This window comes from Lutjanus erythropterus, chromosome 9 (genome assembly GCF_056507025.1).
Source record: "Lutjanus erythropterus isolate fLutEry1 chromosome 9, fLutEry1.hap2, whole genome shotgun sequence".
Classification (NCBI taxonomy): Eukaryota; Metazoa; Chordata; class Actinopteri; order Lutjaniformes; family Lutjanidae; genus Lutjanus; species Lutjanus erythropterus.
The window spans coordinates 31815718-31825510 of record NC_139325.1 but is presented as its reverse complement, the minus strand read 5'-3'; the positions used below and the strand labels follow the sequence as shown (position 1 = coordinate 31825510).

Genomic DNA, 9793 nt, shown 5'->3' with positions numbered 1-9793 from the left:
TTGTTGATGTGAAATATATCTTTATTAGCAAGCGATTTATTTTGTTTTACCGATTCTATAGAACAAGTGGGATCACATAAGGATGGTCAGTGGCAGCAGACATCAGGAGTGGGGTGTCTTGTGGTACAAGGAATAAAAGAATCTCAGTTTCTTTATGTGAATTCCTAAAAAAAAAACACACAATAAAGTAAGGTGGCAAAATATATCAAAACAATTTTATAACATGAGCAACATATAACTTACCAATATGAGGTCTGCCCTTTCAGGAGCAACATCGATTCAGTGTGATTAAGTCGAACCTAAAGAATCACAAACTCGGTGAATATAAGCTTTGCAAATTAAAGATGATGAATTTACTCAGAGAAAATCAAATTATTATTTGGCAAAAATCTATGATATTAAAACCTGTCTTTTGAACTTACCTTGTGGATTACATGGGCCTTTGTTATAGCTGTTTGGGTAGGTGGTCGTAAATTTGCTTGGCGGAAGTTTTGGACAAGGCAGAGAGCTGTTATTCTGCAGACTGGAAATATCTAGAGACAATGTGTATGAATTTAAAGGGAATTTTAACAAGTTTGTATAACTGCAGACGAATCATTTCAATATAATATTACACTCAACAAAAATATAAATGTGACACTTTTGTGTTTGCTCCTTTTTTTCATGAGTTTTGGTAAAAGATTTCATTCTTCTGTGCACACAAAAAGTTGATTTCCCTCAAACTTTCTTCACAAATTTGTTAATATCCGTGTCAAGTGAGCACCTCTCCTTTGCCAAGATCATCCATATAGAGTCATACAGAGATGCAGATTAAACAGCATGATTACTGGTGTGTCTTGGACTGCTCACAATAAAAGGCTGCTCTAAAATGTGCAGGCTTATTTTGAAAAGAGAATGATGCGTTGTGCTCTGTCTCTATTGACAGAGTAAGAATATCAGGGTAAAATAATCAGAGGCGGCGTAGAGTGGGTCCTGTTTTAAACAGCTGACTTATATAATATGTGAATTGAAGAGTTATAAAGAATTCAGTAAAGGGTCATAAGTGTATTCTTGGCAAAAGCACAGAGGATTGATAGAGAGCTTCAAGTATTTTTTACATGCAAGAGTGAAGTTGACCTTTGACCTTTTGGATATAAAATTCCAACACCTCATCATTTTATCCTATTAGACATTTGTGTTAAATGTTTTTTTTTTTTTAAATATTTAATAATTAGTTTGCATTCTTGAGTTACAGCCAAAAATAACTGTCGCTAGCATGAAAGCATAAAAACTGGTATCTCTAGGCCTATATGAAATACTTTAGTGCCTAATAAATGCCTTTGTTCAAAATAAAACTGCACACTTTAGAGTGTTCTTTTATTGTAACCAGTCCAAGTCACGCCTGTTATCATGCTGTTTAATCAGCATCTCTAAATGCCACATCTGTCAGGTGGATGGATTGTCTTGGCAAAGGTTAAGAGCTCTTTAACATTTTAAGAAATAAGTGAACAAAATTTGAGAGAACTAACATAATTATGTGTGCACAGAAGAAGTCTTAGATCTTTTGCTTCAACTCATGAAAAGTTGGAGCAAAAACAAAAGTGCTGAGTTCGTATTTTTGTGGAGCGCAGCTAAAAACTGTAATGTTAAACTTTTCGTGGCAGCATCAAAAAATGTCCCCAATGATGAATCTGATTAAGATGAAGCACAACAGCTCACCTGTCACTGAAAGGAGGAAGACAGCAGTGCCGCCCTTCAGGAAGTCTCGGCTCCTAATTTGCTCCAGATAGAGAAATGATCTCACCCCATAGGCTGGATTCACATACAAAGATTCTCCGTTCATTCTTATACGTCTTCCCATCAGACGAGGGTTGTCGAATGTAGCTTCAGAAAAACAGAAAACGCATCTTCTTACAGATACATATCTTACGAATGGTTGTATTGATAGATCAATATATCTGTCACAGTGGATCATTGACATATCTCTGTGATAGACTCACTTGATGATGGATCAGTGGTCACAGAGATCTGTCTGGACATCTGCTGCTGAATGTGTGGGTTCTTGTCCAGCATGATGATGGAAATCTGCCTCCACGGACAGGGCCACGTAAGTGTTGAGTCATATTCACCCGACACCAGACGAACATAAACTCCAAAAAAAGTTTCCCGCAGAACAATCATTATCTGGTAAGCGTAACCTTCTGTAGAGTACATCCGGGGGCTAAACAGACGACTGCCAAAGTCGGAGCTCGTCAAAAGCCTCTCAAAGTCCATAACTTGCCAGACATTATGTGGACACTCGGACTCAGACAGGTTGATGTCATCAATGGAAAAGCCTCCTGAAGACGCTTCATTTCCTTTACGCACCTCAAACACAACCTGGAAAGGCTTGGAGGCATTCAGGGGAACCATGTAGAACAGCCAATCATTGGTTGGTTCACCTGGAGGAGAACATAGATGTTTTTACCAGTTTGTTTTTTGTTTCTATTAAGTTTCTATGGATGGTAATGTCAGTCCACCACTTTGGTCCAGACTGAAATATCTCAACAACTACAGCAAAGGTTGCCATTGTATTTTATACGGACATTCTGACTTCCTAGAGCAGTGGTTCCCAACCCTCCTTGGCATGCCCACACTTCTTTTATTAAAAGCTGAGCCCCCACCAGCCTGTGCACATGCACACACACCAAAAGAATATGTGAAAACGCCCATTTCCTCACCAGTGATCTGACCCATGAGCCGCAGATTTCCCATAGAGTCCCTCTCGTCCTGGAACTCTCTGATCCAGATGTTGAGCTGGTCCGATTGGCTTCCGCTATGGCGGTAGTAGAACTGGAGACACTGGACATGACACTCCCGAGTGGGTCTCATCCTCTTGGTCTCCAGCCAGGCTGAGTCTCCCTCCTGACCTGACGCTGTGCTGGCATGCATGAAGTAACCTGGGAATTGTTTAGATTTGACATTTTTCTCGGTTACTATTGTTAACCTCATGTAACCCCATAATGTTAAAATCAATGTTAAAGTGTTTTATCACATGTGCATTATGCCATATGTCACCTATACGCCAGTATCTGGCCCAACAATAAAAAAGTAATTTCATAGGTATTTTCAGGTATTTTTATATAGTACCAAGGACATTACAGACTTTCCTGATGGAAAGGTAGCTTTAGTTATTGCTATAGTAAATTAGCTGACTGCTAACTGCTGTTAGCTTGATTAGCCTTGACTCAGCTCTGTGGTGCTGGGAGCCAAACCTAACAAGAAAACCACCCTGGCACTGTAGCCTCCTCCCTGTCGTCAAACTGGCCTCTGTTGGTCTCTGAAGCTGTTGTGGTTGTTTTTTTTTTTTGGTTTTTTTTGGAGTCAGCTAATAGGAACGCTCTCCCTACTCGTATACGCCCATGGATTACTTCAGCTGCATGGATGGGGAGAGTAATCAGCAGCACTGTTGGCTACTGCAAACATCAATCAACATCTGTAAGAATTAAGCACTCTGCTAGTCGTTTCGTGGGGGTTTTAAGAATATTTGGGTTGTAAAGACACATGGTCAGTTACAATACAGTAATCAGGCTGCTTTACCCCGTGTCTTGTCTTGGTCGACGTCTCCAGCAGCAGCGCTAATTCTCTTCCAGCCTTTGGCCGAGCCACTTTTACAAAAGCTCATCCCACAGATATCAGCACTGGAGAAGTTACAATGCTTCATAAAAGAAATCGTTCCATCTGCGGTCGCACAGCAAAAACACAGATCATGATATTGTACAACTCAAGTGTGTCTTTTTGAGTAATTTATAATTAGATCATCATTTTCAGCATCATGGAAACAGTCACAACTTACCACAGTTATAAAGGCGATTCAACTTTAACACATCAGTGGGGCTCATTTCAATTCGCTGGCCAATTATGTTTTGATACTGGGGCAGCTTGGTGACTATTGTGTCTGCCGAGTTTTTAGAAAATACTTTTTTTCCGTAGTGCATCACTGATAGGTAGTCGTACGGCGCATTCAGTGTTGTTCTTATTTTTGGGCTTAATTTCTTAAAATTTCCCTTGTATCCTGTGGACCAGATAGACACATAATCACACAGTTAGGGATAATTAATACACAAACAACAACACCAATTCCAAAAAAGTTGGGACGTTGTGTGAAACGTAAATAACAACTGAATGCAATGATTTGCAAAAACTTTTCAACCTTCATTCAACTGAATACAGCACAAAGACAAGATATTTAATGTTAAAACTGATTAACTTTATTGTTTTTTGTAAATATAGACTCATTCTGAATTTGATGCCTGCAACATGTTCCAGGAAGTTGGGACAGGAGCGCGTTTACCACTGTGATAGATTACCTTTTCTTTTAACAATAGCCAGTAAGTGTTGTGACATCAAGTGCTCAACAGTCACAGGTCTCTGTTGTCGTATTTTGTATTTCATAATGCACCGCGTATTTTCAGTGGGAGACAGGTCTGGAATGATGGACGGCCAGTCTAGTACCTGAACTCTTTAACTATGGAACCACACGGTTGTCTTGCTGAAATAAGCAGGGACGTCTCCGAAGAAGAGGCAGAATATGCAATATAGCCCATGCAGTATAATTTATACAATTATGTGTGTTTTTAAAGCAGTTATTAATGTAGTGCTGCCTAAGGGTCAAAGGTCACAGGCATTCAAAGTTAGTTTTCAGCCTTTCCCTTCCCATGCAAAGGTTTCTCTCCTTCTTTGACGGTGAAATCCCTCATTTTTTTGCAGTTTTGTGTTGAGAAACATTGCTCTTAAACTGTTGGACTATTTGCTCACACAGTTTTTCACAAGATGATGAAGTTCAACCCATCCATGCTTGTGAACAGCTCAGACTTCCCAGGATGCCCCTTTAATACCCAATAATGATACGGTCACCTGTTACCAAATAAAATTTTTACCTTTTAAAATGTGGTGATTTATTTGGCTGGCTTTTGTTGCCCCTGTCCCAACTTTTTTGAAACATGTTGCAGAAATCAAATTCAGAATGAGTGTGTATTTACAAAAAACAAAAAGGTATATCCTATTAAACTGAATACAAGCTGAAAGTTTTTGCAGATCATTGCATTCTGTTCTTATTTACCTTTTACCCAGTGTCCCAATTTTTTGAAATTTGGGTTGCAAATCTTCTTGTCTTGCAAACAATATTTGAGAGACACAGTTGGGGATGTTATTACTGTCTTTGATGTTTTCCCAGATGATGGTTATGTGGTCATCCCGGTCGTATCTTGAATGTTCATGAGACAGGCCCAAAGCGTGGATAAACTCGTGCTCCACTACAGCAATAGATCCACATCCCTTACCGATGGAAACCACTTGGCCATTTTTGATAATCTTTGAAACAAAAGAATAACACCTGCAGAGAGAGGCAGAGTGGCGCATGACAGACAGAATGAATCGATGCAGGATCGACGGCCACGATGGATTATGTTTGGCAAGGAAAAACAGATTTACCCTGGATTCCTTCTGACTGAAATGTAGCTTTCCTCAGACTGTCTGGGCTTGAAATCGATACATGTCTTCAAACGGAAATGTTCAAACGCCTGCAGAATGACTCCTTTAGAATTCATATCTGTGCTCATGGACAATATACAAAGTCATAATAAGGACTTAATCTTTGAATTTCTTCATGCCTCAGCAATATATAGAAACAAAAATCAAGAAAAAAGGCTTTATTGACCATCACTCACCAAGGCTGTCTTCAAATACATAAGGAACAGGGATGTCCCACAACTTTTTTCTATTCAAAACAGCATTCCTGGCAACTCTTGTTTTCGTCTTAATTTCCTTGGGTGAAGTGAAAGCATTAAATGAATCAATAGAAACAGCAAATACACCAGCTAACCAAACAACCAACAAACCCTTCTACAAGAAACAAACAAACAAAAATAAGTTAAGATGCACTTTACTTACTTCCATAATGTCGCTCTCAAATAAATCCAGGCCTGGAGGGGAAAACGGAAAGTAAGAATGCACCTGAATACAAATATACAAATGTACATATACAAATGTATCAGGATCTGTTTGCTGTCATTCATATGTTTATAGAGTTCAAATGGAGGCTGTGTCTCATTTATATACTCAAATTGTTAACTACATCTAAAATCTCTCATCCAACTTACCTTTGTTTATTTCAGGTATGTCCAAATCCTCATCATCAATCTCTTAAAAATAAAACACAGAAATACAGACATGCTTATATCAAAGATTACACGGTCTCTGTAAATTCTTCTAAAGATGTTTAAAAATGATCCAATGTGGTACCACTTTACAACAGGACTACCTTCATAAATCTATGCTATGTTTTTAAATTGTTTATAAATGATTTATAAAGTGTTAACAACCTCATTAATAACCTAATTATAAATAATTTCTAAGGGTAGTCGTATTGTAAATTGGTACCTTTAATGTCAATTATTATAAAAGTATTTGATCTTCATTAAACATTAAAAGCCTCACCTATCAACAACTGCTCCACAGACTAGAAATGAACAGAGCAGAGGTCATTTAAGTATCAAACTGCAGTAAATTCATAGAAAAATATATGCAACTTAAAAATATATAAATATACTTACCATGGCGAGGTGAAGTATGCTCAGCACAACTATAATGCAGTTATACATGATTGTGAATAAATCCTCAAAATGGAAAAGAGTCGTAAAAGTGGCCGACTGGAGTATAACTTAAACTTAAAATAATTAGAAATTTTAAAAAAAACCAAAAAAAAAAAACCTGTAGAAATAGATTTAATGGTAACACAGAGCCATCTAAGTCTCACAAACAAATATCCACAATTCTGGAGTACTTCTGTTGGGATTAGATCTTTGTGTTGTTTTCTCCTCTAACACATAAATTCTCTCAAAGGATGTCATAAGCAACTGAAGGTAGAGACTAAACACGTCCTTACACAAACACCAATTTCACTAAAAACCTCACTGATTAAACAACTACAATTCCCCTCTGGCCCTGTTTAGCATTTCTGTCTGACAAATACAACATTACTCATTCAGGGCCCCAAGATGAGTTTGACACTTTTCAGTCCCACCAGGATTTCGCAGGCTTTTTTTTTTGCGATTGTTGTGGCCTAAAAGATTGCGGAATGTGTTGCAAAGCTTTTAGGCATTCTTTTGTGATTTTTTTCTTTGTATAATTCATTAAACTTGTTCCGAGGAGAACGAAACCGCACTCTGTTCTGAGCCTTCTAAGTAACATTACCATAAAGTCCCAGAATTACAGAACTTCTAACAAAATATGTTTTACTTGTAAATGCACAAATGCACCAGGGGAGTATTTCACAAAGTTCAAACTCAGTCAGCACAACACTGATAACAATGACAAAGGTGTTCTTTTCAGAATTCATGGCAAAATAAAAAACATAGATGCAAAAATTGATTGGTGGAACTCGCAAGAAGCTACGATCGTTGGTTAAATTTGCAGCGTTGCACAGAGTTCATGAGCATTGGTTGTGACTGACTCTTGTACAGTCTCCACTGCCGATGTGGAAGTATGAGAAAGAGTACATGTTTTTTGTTTCAGTTGTCATCTGTGTGTCCCTTCCGAACAAACATTTCAGGTTTTTGTGAGTGTTTGCAGACCTCAGGTGTGGCCGTTCTTCACACTGTGACAGACACCCATCAAACAGTTGATCTAATTCTTTAAACTGTTGTTACATGCACAACAGACGGCCCCTACTCTGCTTCTGGTTAATAAATGAATCGATACTGTTAAAGAAAGCAGGATGATGATGGTGACCTTTAAGCCAGATTTGATCTGTACATTAGACATACATCAGATTGTTAGAATGATTGGGTGTGATGGGTTATACAAGCACTGACGCACCTAAATGAGAGCAGAGGAAAACTTAAACCCCTGTCAGACAGAACCATCCACATACCAACTTTTCATGCACAGAGTTTGAGTGATTACATGTTGCAACTGAAGCCCTTTTGTTTGCTGTTTGTGACTAAATACCACAAAAGAATCCTGATGACAGATTTAACCTTGGACTTAGAGAAGATCTCTCGGCTTTACGAGGAATCTAAGCTTTGTGAGACTCTTACATCACACTTGAGCAATTTTAGCAAATTGTTGTTTAATGTGTGCAATTACTGCAATTACTTCTAGGGGTCTAAGATTTAATTATAGGGACCTTTTAATTTGATGTAGTATGGATATGTCAAAGGTAAATTTGAAGGTTATTTAACAAATGTATACATTGATGAATTGTTTGTCCAAAGTAGAGGACAGTGTTACTTTTCTAGCTCTGGTTAGGATATTAAATTGTGTCAGACATCATTGTTGACTTCCTATTGCACGTAGGAAATGTGTTTGATTGCAGACTCACAACCACTCCCTATTTAAGATCGACAAAATAATCGCAGTCATAAATAAATGTAACATTGCAAGTTAGTTTACACACAGTAGCTGCCATCACATGCAGACAATAATAACTCAAACCAAACGGACCTGACTGCAAACAATGATGGGAATGACAGAAGGACGGTGGTTGTGCTGTGTCCCATGATGTCAAAAGAGGCAGGGGGTGTTACTGGTTTTGCATTACACATATTTTCTCATTCTTTGGAATACATTCCCCTGTGGCCAAACCTTTAAACATATTCATTATATTTTTCCTCACATTTGTCTGTCAGCTGCATCCCTTCATCCTCTTCCAGAGGAAGAAATGATTATGAAATGTTTTTAGTTATGAGAATAAATCATAAACCACAGCAGGCCTATACAGACTATGACCTCCTGTAAGGCTGTTTCTTGCGGCTATAAAAGCAACATTTGCAGAATAATTAAATCAACTTTCTTTAATGAAGACAATTTAAGGTGCTGTTAGATTCCTGCAGACTTTTAACCCTGTTAATACAGGTGTGCGCCTCCCTTTGTGTGCAACAAGTTCTGTGACCGCAGTGAAAATGTTTCTGAAATGCAAAATGCCAACAAATACGGACTAAAGCAGAATATTTCTTTAGATAAAAACATGTGAATTTTGAAAATTTCTCTTTTTTTTTCGATATATTTTGACTGTTGGACTTCACAAAACTCTGGAGTTATTGGAAATGTTTGGATCACACAGAAACTCCGTTCAGCTTCATCCATCAGCTGTGTCGTGAGTCTGTGACACCGTGCTACTGGCTTAAAAATACATGTGAAGTTTGCAGACGTAATAGCTGAATCCGTCCATGGAACGTCTATTTTCCCAGCAGATATCTTATAGTTAAAGCAACACTGAGCTAACAAAGCACTTCTGTGTTTGCATGTGTGGGTTGGGGAAATCCTACTATTTTTAGAGAACATGAGACACATGTCTCTGTTGCGAGGTCATTACTAAGACTCCTTACACTTGCAGTTTCATGACAGAAGAGTTCTACTGACGTGACTGATTGTTTTCCACTTTTCAAGCCAGACCCGATGTGTTTGTAGGGAGTAATTTGCACTTAAATATGAATACATTTTCTTCTATTTTGGTGGTAACTGTTATATAATCAAAATATTACGCCTGAGTCAAGCGCCTCGGCCCTGACCACATCACCGTTGAGCTAATAATGATGGTAAAGCTCACCTTCTCTTATAACATTGCTTAAATGTCCAAGTATTGTTCAGACATGCAGAAATTTACCATAATTTATTTGGCAAGATCATAAAATTTGCAAAGATACCAAATTTCAGGGTAAGCTGCATCTCAGTTGGTCACTGCTATTGTGATTTCATGCTTGTTTTTATATATTTTACTTCAGTCTCTCTTTAAAACTTAATGGCAACTAATTTGGAGGAATGTTCGAGTCCT

The 9793-nt window shown here is 38.0% G+C and overlaps 1 protein-coding gene across 1 annotated transcript; it reads right to left on the bottom strand.

The window, feature by feature from the left end:
* LOC146321840 (meprin A subunit beta-like) lies at positions 1-6489 on the bottom strand. The gene is made up of 13 exons (XM_084725745.1): positions 6457-6489; positions 6120-6161; positions 5911-5942; positions 5688-5784; positions 5452-5569; positions 5175-5353; positions 3815-4033; positions 3559-3699; positions 2700-2918; positions 1980-2420; positions 1699-1863; positions 423-533; positions 1-299 (listed from the first exon to the last, which is right to left on the bottom strand). Exons 3-13 carry the CDS (start codon positions 5914-5916, stop codon positions 289-291), a joined length of 1707 nt encoding a protein of 568 aa, XP_084581871.1. The 5' UTR covers positions 5917-5942; positions 6120-6161; positions 6457-6489; the 3' UTR covers positions 1-288.
* Between the last annotated feature and the right edge of the window lie 3304 nt (positions 6490-9793).

What these genes read in the sequence shown, in the direction of transcription:
- LOC146321840 (XM_084725745.1), bottom strand. An exon ending in GAATCGCCTTTATAACTGTG is followed by an intron (nt 3,700 to 3,814) that starts GTAAGTTGTGAC and finishes GTGCGACCGCAG; the next exon opens with ATGGAACGATTTCTTTTATG. An exon ending in GCTCATGGGTCAGATCACTG is followed by an intron (nt 2,421 to 2,699) that starts GTGAGGAAATGG and finishes GTTCTCCTCCAG; the next exon opens with GTGAACCAACCAATGATTGG.